The sequence below is a fragment of the Trifolium pratense genome, linkage group LG2 (assembly GCF_020283565.1).
Source record: "Trifolium pratense cultivar HEN17-A07 linkage group LG2, ARS_RC_1.1, whole genome shotgun sequence".
NCBI classification, from domain to species: domain Eukaryota; kingdom Viridiplantae; phylum Streptophyta; class Magnoliopsida; order Fabales; family Fabaceae; genus Trifolium; species Trifolium pratense.
In genome coordinates, this window is record NC_060060.1 from 49,152,084 (window position 1) to 49,165,755 (window position 13,672).

The 13,672-nt window shown below is 32.8% G+C and overlaps 2 protein-coding genes across 2 annotated transcripts; one reads left to right on the forward strand and one right to left on the reverse strand.

Moving 5' to 3' along the window:
• The first annotated feature begins 210 nt into the window (after positions 1 to 210).
• LOC123911476 (K(+) efflux antiporter 5) lies at positions 211 to 10,868 on the forward strand. Its single transcript, XM_045962898.1, has 20 exons — positions 211 to 652; positions 3,039 to 3,082; positions 3,824 to 3,891; positions 4,005 to 4,089; positions 4,197 to 4,258; positions 4,524 to 4,599; positions 4,719 to 4,793; positions 5,512 to 5,583; positions 5,702 to 5,785; positions 5,871 to 5,939; positions 6,045 to 6,122; positions 6,245 to 6,333; positions 7,624 to 7,720; positions 7,807 to 7,860; positions 8,288 to 8,383; positions 8,943 to 9,131; positions 9,228 to 9,305; positions 9,714 to 9,758; positions 9,834 to 9,929; positions 10,408 to 10,868. Exons 1-20 carry the CDS (start codon positions 427 to 429, stop codon positions 10,444 to 10,446), a joined length of 1,722 nt encoding a protein of 573 aa, XP_045818854.1. The 5' UTR covers positions 211 to 426; the 3' UTR covers positions 10,447 to 10,868.
• Positions 10,869 to 11,747: 879 nt separating this feature from the next.
• On the reverse strand, positions 11,748 to 12,284 carry LOC123904855 (agamous-like MADS-box protein AGL80). Its single transcript, XM_045954461.1, has one exon. It carries the CDS (start codon positions 12,282 to 12,284, stop codon positions 11,748 to 11,750), a length of 537 nt encoding a protein of 178 aa, XP_045810417.1.
• Between the last annotated feature and the right edge of the window lie 1,388 nt (positions 12,285 to 13,672).

Consider the following 13,672-nt stretch of genomic DNA (forward strand, 5'->3'; position numbering starts at 1 on the left):
TGAGAGTTCAAAATATATTTTCACTTTTTTTCATAAGCTAAAATCAATAGATTTTAAGCCGCTAGATTTGGTTTTGAGTAGTATGCATCAAGTTATAAGTTCGATCCTCATTGTCAACATTGCAAACAAAAAAAAATAGATTTTCACTTTATTTTTCTAGAGAAAAAGAATATTAAATTACAGAAAAGCCCCCAAAGTATTTTTCTTCTTATGCCTATGATGAATAAAAAATACAATTTTTCCAAACTCCACACACAACACAACAACAACAACTAACTAGAAGCGCCATAAGCAGAAACAGAAGAACCTGAAATCCAAAGACCAATTCCATTTTCACTATCTTCATTTTCAATTTCAATCATTATTTCCATGTTTTTCTCAAAATCAAATTCCCCAATTCAACCCTAAACTCAAACTCACACAACAATGGCGAAAAACAAATGGAGTGTGTTTGAGTTCTGGTTTTGCATTGTAATCTACATCGTGATCTGTGCTAGGGTTTGTTCTCCTGGTAGATCCGATAAGGAAACTCGTGATAGGTTTTATGGTAATATGCTTAATTCATCTGCACCTGAATCTAATGATGGTACTTTGGCTAAGATGTTCGATCGTGTTCTTGAGAAGGAGTTTTCTGAGAATGATCAACCTGAAGGTTTTTCTTTTTCTTTTCATCTTCTAATTTTGCATTTTACGTTTTTGAGATGGTAGTTTCATTGGGTAGGTAAAGTTTGTTACTTTTTTTATTGCTAAATGAGAAAATAGCTTGATGCAATGGTTTAGCTTAGATGGGTAGTTCTTGAGTATTATATATTTTGCTTTTGTTGGATTGAAATATGCAATGGAAAATGGACTATGAAGTATAGACACAGATATAGAACATGACACTGACACTTAGACTCCACTTTGGTAACCTTTTAAGAAGGGTCTCGCTAACGAGTGCCCCTCGGGATACTCTTTAAACATTCCATTTAAAGAAACTTTTTATTCAAAAAGTTAAATACTACAATTTCCAATGCGTTGACTTTACAAATTTCCATAAAAATTCTATAAAAATTTACTATTTAAGGTCTTAAAGAGTGCCCGGGGGCACTTGTTAGCATTTGCCTTTTAAGAAAATACTTTATTTGGTCTTAAATATAAGCAAAACGGTACATGTATATGGTAAAATACATTTTTTCCTATATTTGAAACTGGAGGAACTCAATTTAGTTTTGTAGTTGATTGCATAAGAGAAAAAATGAGAAGACGTGTGAATAAGTTTATGTGTGTTCTACAACGGAGCTTTGATATATACATATATGGATACATACAGCTATTACTGTTATCTTATTTACTATATTTACATGATACTGTGTAAGCGCGTTCATGATTACAGTATTCACATTATTTGTAGCACTCTCCCCCTGACTGGAGCATATAGGTCACACATGCATTAGGTTTGTAAATTGTAATATATATATATAGACATCCTAATGGTTTAGTGTAAAAACTTTTCATCGATCATTTGAACTAGCAAAATTAGTGGCAATGTTTCCATATAATGTTCTCTCTCTAATGAAAGGACAATGTATCTTACCATGCTTAGTCCTCACATTAAATACTAGACATAATGAAGTAACTATATGAGTCAGATGAGCTCACACGTAGCCGATGTCATGGCTTGATATAATGCTTCTACATTTAATCCTGCGGCAACTTTTTGCTTTTTACTTTTACAGGGCATAAGGTTTCCCCAATGAATATATAATTCTTGGAAGTAGATCTCTTTTTTTTTTTTTGTAGGAGAGCCTACTCAATCAGTTTCTGAATATCTGACAACCCAATAATGGTCAATGTCTTTGTCCTATGAGAAATTTGACATTAGGATTCATAGGAGTGTGTCGGATTTAGCATTCATAAAATATGAATCCTTTAAAATAGTCATTGCATATTTCCTATGATAAATTTACCATCCTTGGGTGGTGTGATCTCTATCCTCGATAAGTATTGAAGCTTGCTAAGATCTGTTGTCTGAAAGTGGTGACCACCCATATCCTACCCATCGAGTACTATAGTATCCTATCCATTCCAACCCTACATACAATCACAATAAATAAAGAGATTAGTATTACCCTATTTACTATATTTACATGATAGTACAACCATAATCACCCTATTTATTTATTTCCAAGATAATCAATGGTTATAATCCAACGCTTTACACTCTTTAGTGCTCCCTTTACTTTAAAGCGGTGAAGTTTGGGTTTCTTTGACTTATTGGGAGAGGGTGTGTTTTCATGAAAGAAAATATGGTGCACATGAGAACCTTCAAGTTAGCTTTTAGTTGCTTGGTAACATTATGACTGAAGTTGTAGACTTGGAATGGAGCATATAATGGAAGAGGTGGATGAGCATATGCAAAGGAAGTTTGATTGTAGGTAGATTTAATTGTTCTCCACTGCTTATTGATAATGGAGTCGCGTGGTGCTATAGTTCTCTTAGTTGAACTTGAATTACTAATTGAATCGAGATCTGATGGATTGTACTTCGCCATCTTTTTGAATTTAGCAATAAGTCATGTAGGAGAGATGTGCTTTACAGGTTGATACTTGCGAGACATGTTTTTAGCTTAAATTAGTGTTGAGACTTGAGAGATGCATAAGAATTTGATGTTGCTCTCTCAGTGCCTTACATTTAATCATAAAGGGCTTATGAAGTAATACCTTTCTATTTATGGATAAGGATATATCATGGATGAATGTATTGGTATGGCATGAATATAATCTGTCCTTTACCCCAATAACCTTTCCCTTTTTATATAATAGTCTAAATGACATTACTGAATCGTCCGATCCTACGAGTTGGATCGCGATTCTAACATGCTAAATGTTACTCTCTTCTTCTCTTATGTTTTAAGCTGTTAGTTTATATTCAGAGTTTGCTTGTGAAATGAAACTCTTGATTCATTTGTCACTGTTTTAAAAGTAAACCATTTTGCTTGTATGTTTGTTTAATTTAGTTTGGCAACTATTCTCATTGATTGTTTCCTTCTTTAACAGAACCTGATAAAAACAGCTTCAATAGCAGTGTAGCTGATCAGCAGGTATGTCTGATACTCTTATTTTGAATAGTGGTGTTGGAGTTCTTATTTCCATTGCAAACAAGCTAGTGTTTCATTGTTGTTTAAAATTTCAAATGATTCCTGGACTTCATTCCTGTCAATTTCAAATTCGTATAATAATACATCGTAAATAAAATGAATCTGTGTTTGGGATTTTCCCCTCATCCCCCAACACACACCTCAAATCTTAATCTATTGTTTAAATATCTTCTTCACTTCAATTGAAGAATCATCAGATTTATTTTTTACTATCTATAATGCTAAATAAGTTTCTTATGCTATTTTCTCCTCCTCTAGTATATTGGATGTACGCATAATTCTGATAATGATTTTTGAGCTACTTTTTTCTTGTTATAGCCATCATATTTCTATTGTGGGATAAACTACTACTTCTCGGCTTCTTTTTATTGGAATTATATTGTAGGGAAAAGGAAGAGAGGGTGAAGCAATGCTTAAAATAATAAGATTATATTGATGTCCTATTTATACTAGTAATTGGGTTCAGTACAAGTATAATACAATAAGACTACTAATCCTAATCAAAACATGGGAACAAATAATAAAACAAGGTAGTCTAGAATTAGTCTAAGATATGTTGAGTATGCTATGATATAATCTAACACTTACCATTTTTCCCTAGTTAAGCGGATTTGCATATAAACACCATTCTCCTTATTTTTGAAAGGCAAAAATGAGTTTTGACATTCTGGTCTTCTTTTGCAGGCAGTATTAGAGACTGTAGCTAAAATTACTCATGATAAAGCTAAGAGAAATGATACCCGTGAGGGAAAGTATGGTCATATGTAGCTTGATGTAGTTTCTTGATTACTACTTACAATTGATTTCAGATGTTACTTTATTCATATGCCATGATTAATTATTTTTGTATGATTATTTTCATTAGTGCCACAAGATCATTTCAGTTTCAAGATGTGTTCTCTCTGGAAAATGAAGATTCTGATGATGTAACAACTTTGATTGACAAAAAGGTGTGCTTAAAATTGATCTGAAGTCTTTAGGGCCGTTCTCCACTATAATGTTAAATACTCCTTTTCACGTTTGAACCTTCTGACTTGTTTATGCTATTGTATGGCAGGACAATGTCTTTGTGATGTCAAACAAGAAATCCAAATATCCTGTGCTTCAAGTGGATTTGAGGTTGATATCTATTTTTTATTTTTAACTTTGTAATTACTATTCAGGAAATTCTTAATCAGCTTGGCTGACAAATTAAATAATAATAATGAATTGTGTTACAAATTGCTTTAAACTTGGACAATGTGTTCTATATCTGGGATAATTTCTGTTGTTAGATGTTAATGTATCAATTTTGTAGTTTTGAATTTTGTGTTGTTGCAGTCTGTGCTATTTATTTTATACCATAAGGTTTAATAAACAATTTAATAATTTCACATTCATGCAGGCTAATATCAGATTTGGTGGTCATCATAGTTTCTGCAGCCATCGGTGGAATTGTCTTTTCCTGTTTGGGCCAACCGGTCTGTAGTTGTTAATATTCCTTCATGCAACATCTATTTGTTTTGACCGGAGTCCGGAGTGATAAGTGACCCATACAGAAGTTGGCTTACATCTATTTTTTTTTCTTTCATACATGTAGGTTATTGTGGGATATCTTCTTGCAGGCTCACTAATTGGACCAGGGGGTTTGAAATTCATCAGTGAAATGGTACAGGTATGTTGTTTTGAGTGATCCACTGTCATTTTTTGGTTGAAGCAAGCTGTGGTACATTTTCAGAGTGCCTAATCTGATTTCTCCTCTATAAACATTTGTTGCCTCACTTACCACAGTTGTTGAAGTCTACATTTTATAATATACAACATTGACCAATATCTTGAAATTTAGATTCCTCCGTTGTCCATTTGAGTACCATTTATAATGATTATCATAAGTTTCCACTGCCATTAAATGGTTCTCCATTTATTAGAAATTTTGTACTACCTATGTCCCTATATGTAAGACCCTTTTGACCAATGCATAAGAATTAAGAAAAATTGTTTTTGCATTAAATTTGTCAACAATGTGCATTCTCTTTCCAAAATTATCCTTCATTTATGAAAAGAAATAAATAGTCTTTTCATTCTCCTAATTTAATTAGGGGTATTTTTGTGAAATTTAATTAGGGGTAATGTTGTTAAAAAGTGATTAATGCTTCTTGTAATTTGAATTAGCTTTTATAAAACCTGACAAGAATTTTTTTCATGAGGGTCTTACTCTTACATAGGTAAAGAGATAATATTTCTTACTTATCTGCTAGTGGTTCACTTCAACTTTTAACCTCTAAGATGTATGTAGGTTTGGAATTTGGGTAACATAAGTATTATATATAAGCTGTACTGATTCTCATGTTACTCAATCTTGTTAACCATTTTTTTCTTATGTTTTTATACAGGTTGAAACTGTTGCTCAATTTGGAGTAGTGTTTCTTCTCTTTGCTTTGGGGCTGGAGTTTTCCTTGGCAAAGGTTTTCTATTCCTGACTTGCCAAATTTTCTTTTACCAGTACACATATTTGTGGATGCAGATCGGCAATTCTTTTCTATTTGTTAACAAGAAACTGTTTTTGAATTTTTATCCATTCAGTTAAAAGCTGTGGGGCCTGTTGCTGTTCTTGGAGGGTTGCTTCAAATTGTAATATTCATGTTCCTTTGTGGAATTCTTGCCATGGTATGGTGCTGACTTTGGCTGACATGGTCTTCAGTACAATTGTGTTGTAGTGAATACTTAGTTTTATTGGAAATTTGCTTTGCAGTTATGTGGAGGAAAACTGTCTGAGGGTGTTTTTGTTGGTTCCTTTCTGTCGATGTCATCAACAGCAGTGGTATGCCTTCACCCCATTTCCTGAAACTTACAACATGTATTGTTATTGCTTGATAGTGCATCAAATTCCAAAAATGATTCATTATTTACTTTCACATTCTTACAGGTGGTGAAGTTTTTGGTGGAACGGAATAGTAATAATGCTCTTCATGTTCAAGTTACAATTGGCACTCTTATTTTTCAGGTATATTTCCTGTTGAGTTTTAAAGATTAAACTTAACTTGTTAACAATTTAATGAAGTAATGTACTCTGAAGTTTTCATCTCAACTTGTATATCATTCTTTCTTCTGCCTCCTTTATATCAGGATTGTGCAGTGGGTCTACTATTTGCTTTGCTCCCAGTCTTGGGCGGTAACAGTGGTCTTTTACAAGGAATTATTTCAATGGGTAAACTGTAAGTCTATCTATATGGACTTTCTATCTTCAATTTTTTTCTTCTTGTGAATTCATAAAATCAATTTTTCTTAATGATAAATAAAAAATTTGTTCAGTTTATGCAAAACAATTGATCTTGTAATGTTATATTACTTGTACAACTTTCTGCTTTCATTTATTCTTTTTTTCCTTTTGAAAAAGAAAAGCACTTCATTAATAATTCAGCGCAAAAGTAGTGGTAACATAGTACATTAGTAACCAAGCTGCGTTACATCACATTATAATGATATATTAACTTGTATACTACACCCATGAACTTTCTTGTGCAAATCATATTTTACCACCTCCCTTTCTGTTCTTCCACCAGTACCTGACTACATTTCTATTCATTATACCCTGCAAGATCGTCCTTTACATCTCTCTTGCAATCTGCTTTCATGCATGCTGACTAGAATTTAACGGTACACCTTACCTACCTGATGTCTTTGTTTAAACTGACTTTAGTACATTAACTCAAAACGTTAGAAACACTGCAAGTTTGATTTTTAGGCTTAAACAACATGAAATATACCAAGATATATTGAGATTTTCCTTCTAAACTGGATAAAACATACCTGTTGGTGGGGCTGTAGTTTGTGGGTAAACTCTGACACTAGCGTAGTAGCGTGCACGTTAGCATTAGAGACCAGCACTTGGAAACATGATGTATCTATCATGTTGGATTTTATTCGATGAGAATGAACACCAGTTTCAATGAAATTTATATGGGCACTATTTCACTAGTTTTAATGAAATGTAGGGTTTTATAAAGTTTAGTATTTTTGTGCGAGAAGAGTTCCAAGTATTATTACCATAAATTTGATATATTGCCATTGGGATAGGATCTAATTTGTTTTTGTTGGAATATAATGATATACCTGTGTGTGAGTATTGCCATTGAGATAAGTCCCTGGATCGAACTAGGCTTTGATACAGTGTTGAAGTTATGAATTTAGATAAAAGAAAGAGAAGAATAAGAAGAAATACGATTGATAATAACTTGATATGGAGTTGATACAAAAGACTAAACACCAACCCCTATTTATAGAGATACATAAACTCGTAATCCCAAATAAATAGGGAAATCAAAAAAACAAATCATAATAATAATAATAAGCAATATGGAAACTAACCTTAAGAGATTGATTATCTAAGATACTCTAAGCTAAGAAACTAATCCTAGGAGGTAAACTAAGATACTCTAATACAATATAATATGAAGATATTAATACAAGATATTATATTGCATTCTGACAGTTTTTAACTTCAGGTTGCTAGTGTTGTCCTTGTATCTCACTGCTACATCAATACTGTCTTGGTCGTTTGTTCCTCGCTTTCTGAAACTCATGATGCGGCTCTCATCTCAGGTTAGGCTAAAGCATATTGATTAACTAGCAACTTATTACAATATTGGCAGTTCATGAATCAATTTTTCTTTCTTTCCATGCTCCAGACAAATGAACTTTATCAGCTAGCTGCTGTTGCTTTCTGCTTGTTATCTGCATGGGTAAGAATACTTTTGTTGATTGCCGTTCGTGAATCTTTTAGCATTTCCTAGCATCTTTTATTCATAGAAGTTGTACATTCTTCTTAATATCTGTCTTCAATTCCATATTGCACTTTGTTTTGTAGGGTACTTTTGGTATTTGAAAAGATATTTTTAGTATATGTATATAGGTTTGGGTAGGGGTAGTCCATCCTGCTTTTTTAAGAAAAAGTTATTTAGAACTCAATGATCTTGTTACTTTTGTTATTTGAAAAGAACTTTTCTAGTATATGTAGAGGTCTGGGCAGAGCAGTCCATCCTTTTTTTTTGTTGCAGAAAAGTGATTTAGAACTAAATTGTCTTGTGTAACATGGGTCTTAATGAGTTTATTGTAGTTAATTATTTGTGATGATGCACATTTTGTTAACGTTTTAAAATCTCTTTCCAGTGCAGTGATAAACTTGGTCTTAGTCTTGAGCTGGGTTCATTTATGGCAGGTGTTATGATTTCTACAACAGACTTTGCTCAGCATACTTTGGACCAGGTATTGTTCGTGGTGGATGACTTTCAACTTGTATCAGACTTACTATGCTTGTACACGGGGCTTATCTAATGATTTTCAATATTCTGATGTCTTAATACACATTTATCATGGAATGACTAGATACACACTTCAAGTTTAATATTACTCTTTTGTTTTGCTATTTATGTGATATTGATTAATTATTAACTATTAATTTTCAGTTAACCGTTTGTTTATATAATAGGCTTATTCTTTGTTTATTATTTTATAGCAACCTGTTATGATTTGCTTGTAAAATGTCTCTTGGATTCTTTTCAATATTCTGCTTATAACTTCTTTAAGGGAGTTGGTATGTTAAATATAAAGATGGATAAGGCCGCTTTAGTCGTTTTGAAAGATTCCTTATCATCTTCCTTGTTGTACTTCCTTTTCACTCCATTAAATTTTTGCCACTTGTGAAAAAAGTATTAATAATGTGTTTTGGATGATTTAGTGCTTCTGAAGTATTAACTATATTTTGCTTGTAATAAGATTAGATGATTTCCACCTAACGAAATACATTTATGTTTATATACTGTAGGTGGAACCAATTCGTAACCTATTTGCAGCTCTCTTCCTCTCAAGTATTGGAATGCTTATACATGTGCAGTTCCTTTGGAACCATGTGGATATCTTGCTTGCATCTGTTATTTTGGTTATTGTTGTCAAGACTGCTGTTGTTGCTATAGTTACAAAGGCCTTTGGGTATAGTCTTAAGACAGCATTTATTGTAAGTATATGAGCAGCTTGTTGGATTATATATATTGGTTAACTTTACTGCCTTTCATACGTTTAACACTCAATACCTGTCTCCATTATAACTTAGGTTGGTATCTCACTTGCACAAATTGGAGAATTTGCTTTTGTTCTGCTGAGTCGTGCTTCAAATCTTCATCTTGTTGAGGTTTTTACTCTCTTCCTTTCCCTCTCTGCTCCATTAATTTGACATTAAAAGATTTTCATGCTGCTTAGATTTTGTAATTTCTGTTGATTTTTGTATGGCTGCCTTCGTAAATTGTTATCAAGTAATTTTCAGTAGGTGATTTATGTGCATGCACAGTATGAAAAGATCACACTATTTCTTGGATGTTACATTAATTTCCCATAACTGATTGTTTTACTTACCAGCTGGAAAAATAAGCGAACGGACGATTATTCATGACCTACTTGCTCGTTAAATTTCTTGCCTTTTTCCATTCTTCTCCATTCCTTTTCTCAGTGATTTTGATTTATTTATGCTATTTTTCCGTTTTCCCCTCTTTTACTCACTTTTCTCAGTGATTGAAACTAACCATTGATTACAACATTTTAGGGGAAAATGTATCTTCTCCTTCTAGGGACAACTGCTCTCAGTCTGGTAAGTTTCAATCAGAGTTTGGTCCATTCTTTCCTTCATTCCTATTATTTTAACCATATAATTAATGATTTACAGGTCACTACGCCACTTTTGTTTAAATTGATACCGGCTGTCATGAATCTGGGTGTTCTCATGCACTGGTTCCCCTCTGAAAATGGCACACAAAATGAGGTCTCTCTCTCTCTCTCTCTCTCTCTCTCTCTCACTTATATATGCCCTTGTATGTAACTCCACTTTTAGCTTGATTTTTGTTCCCTTGGCTTTTCCTATCTTGGTGTCTGGTACATTCCATTTCAAGAAATATGTCATACAGGATGTTTCATTCATTAAATACCTTTAAAACACGGACAACGAACACGACACTGGTAACTAACAATTTGAGAAAATGGTATAATTAAATGTAATGGTGTCGCCAACACGTGTTGGATATTGAGCACACCTTCAATATTCAATATGAAGTGTCGGCACTAAATAGTTACATATTCCTTTTTACATATCGTCTCTATTTGCCATAGAATGCAGTAAGTAACCTTGGCTCCCCTCGCCCTGCCCCACCCCTCCACAACAATATTGGAACATTAAGATGCATTACTTGTACCAAAAGTTATAGATAATATAACAACATAACTCCTCTTTTACTCTTTGACAGGGGAAAGCTTTGAATATTGAAGCAAACAGAATGTTGTGAGTCTCCAAGTTTTCATGACATTAAACAGTATAGTGCAAGCAATTATCTACTTTTTCGGTGGCCAATGAAAATCAAGGTTTCTTCTTTACTGTTTCTATTGCAAATTCAACAACGAGCTTCAAAAGAAACGGTCAGTATAGTCACGTCCATTGAAACTCAATAGAAGATCTCATGTATGTACATAATAAGCATATGATTTTTGTATTCTTTTAGCAAGCAATGTATATACGATATTACACACCTGTCTTGTTGCTAACGCTAATCTAATCACATCGTACACTGGTTAGCTTGTATCTGATGCTATGAAGTTGCTATGGTTGAAATGATTGACAAATTTTTTGAATGGAATTCGGTCTAACTTTTGTTTGAAGATTCACCTAACCTTAAATTGTACTATGACTTATGTGGAGCATTTGAATACAGATCTTGGTGAATGAATATGTATGGTAATGCAGTACTTTTAACTAGTGATTTTTGCAAATAAAATCAAGTGAAAATGTGTATTGATCAATATCGGGATCTAACTCCCTATGTTCTTATTCTAACACTCTTAAACTCTATCCCAATTAACAAGTCATCCTTATATCCCTAATTAGTCAAGAAATTGACTGGTTATTGTCAAATGGTTCTCCTAAATTGTCTTTTTTTGGTAATAATGAGGGCCTAAAGGCTCAAGAGAATAAGAATAATTACATAGAAAACAAATGCGGGGTAGAGACCCCATACATATCAGCTGCTAACACCGCACAAACTTGAGTCGAACATGACTCATAACTCAAATTACATCCTAGATTAATTAATATATCGGCACATCTGTTTTAAGATACTTTTTGTTCTGTTTTAAGTGTAATTTTGCCAAGTGAGCATGTTGTTTCGCTTAGGGATAAAGTCATAAACCAAAGCACGATGATTTTTTTTTGATAAGGCGAAGAACATCTAGACATCAGGGGACAAAGCAATCTTCGCCCCCGTCCTCTGCCTATATCTCCTTATTATATTAAAAAATAAGAAAAAGAAAAATAACTTATTCCCTAAGTGAACATGTTGTTTTGCTTAGCAATTCAAAACATAAAAAGTTTTGGAAAATTTTGATTCTAAATTTGTTAAGCTAGCTGTAAGCAGAATTTGTATTTTTATTTTTTATTTGCTAAATTTCAAAATTATTAATACATCATGAAAATTGCGAAAATAGTAAACTTTTTTTGACACAAATAATAAACATTAAAGGACAAGGAAATTGGGTTGCCTCCTAAGAAGCGCTCATCAGTATTACCACCAAGATAATTTCAGTCTTTGGTCATTCACTGTCTAGGTTCTCTTTGACCCATATTTCCTATATGATCTTCACCTGCGCTCACCAAACCTTGGGCATGACCGATAATTTCACGTTCCTCTGTTCCATTCATAACATCACCTCCATTTCTCACCGGCTCTTGGGTTTCAATTTGCATTCCTTTCATTTTTCGATCGATTTCTTTCAGATAATTATCATGAATAAAAGATGAGAAGTCATTGAGATCATCATTGCTCATTAAATTGCTATTAAATTCTCCACTACGAATGTAATGATCAACTATATTGACCATTTCCTTCTTTCTAGTTACCTCCCTTTGTTTCTTCCACTGATCACAGGCTTTCTCTATACTTTCCCTTAAGAAGGCCTCTTGATCCACCATCTTTTTGCTTCGTGCAAATTCAGGCAAACTTCCAAACCTAAATAACACACTTTTGACTCCGGAATCTGATGGCCAAACCTCTGCTTGAGGATTGTTTTGATCATAGATTATTGTACATGCATCTATCCCAAAGAGGGTGCTAATTTCATTAAGTTTCTTCATAATACCTATAAAAATAAATTGTTAGATCCATAAAAAATATATAAATATAATCAATGTTAAAATGAAAACAATTAATTAAAGCTAAAATATGATTTTGTAAAATTTTAAGCTTATAATTTGATATAGACTAAGAGAAGAAAAACAAAAAACGACAACAAATGAGAATTAAAAAAAGAAAAATCTTTATTGTTTACCATTTTAGAATGGTACAATATGTATGTTATGCAAGAATAATATAAACATGTTTTATCATGCTATTATCTAACCATTTTTTCTCCTTCTGAATGTTTCCCTCCTCTTCGAGTTAGATGTTATATAAGCAATTTTCACCTTCTTTCTAGCCATGACAATGATGACCCGTAAACGAAAAGAAAATTTTGTGAATGTGTTTTGTTTTTTTTATTACTCCAATCGTGCTATTTATATAGACAAACTTGAGATACCGGCAGTTTGAATATAGATAAAAAGTGATACATATTTGTAATTATATTTAATATATTCAACGAAAAAATCAATTAACACAATTGCGAATTGATTTTCACTGTAGAATTCTTTTTGACTTGACACTTTAGAAATTTAAGTAGATTGGACATTAGGTTTTTTGACTAGACACTGTAGATGTTTCTTATTAAAATTTTATTTATATACAATTGTTTTATAAAAGATATTTACCATTACTAAGAGATTTACTATTAATATTTTTCAAAAAAAATCATTTACATACAAGTATTTTTTAAATTTCCATTATACTCATTGATATATTATTTTCCAAAATAAAATGACATTAACGATGCGTTCGATCTGCTAAAAAACAAGAGACTGAACATGAAAACTTCAGTTGTACTGTGTTTGATTTTAAAATTGTTCCTGGCACTGGACAAATTGAGGGCAAGGGACATGACACAAATTGATATTCTTGTCCCCCACTGAATCACGAGACAACTTTTTGTCCTCTGCACAAGTTGTTTGAAATACCAAGATAATTTTTTGTCCACCAAACATCACAAAATTTGTTCAATATCTCAAACGTTTGTTCTATGTTGTGTGTTGTCCTGTCTTGTATTGTTCTATACTGTTATGTCCAGTACTTACACTTTACAGATCAAACGAACCCTAATCCTAATTTATAGCTAATATTTAATAATCTTATTTAGGATTGGGCCAAAGGCCCATGTGCAAGTTGGACTGGGTCACCAGATCTACACTACGCAAAGAAGATCATACGATGGACACATCTTTATTATTGCTCGATAGAGACATGTGGACCATGTGCCAACACCGCCATACCATCAGACAACACATGTCACAATCGTACTAGGGGGCAAAAGAACATTATAGGTTCTGAAAACCCTAATTTTTTCCTTATATATGCTTGCTAAAAGGCTGCA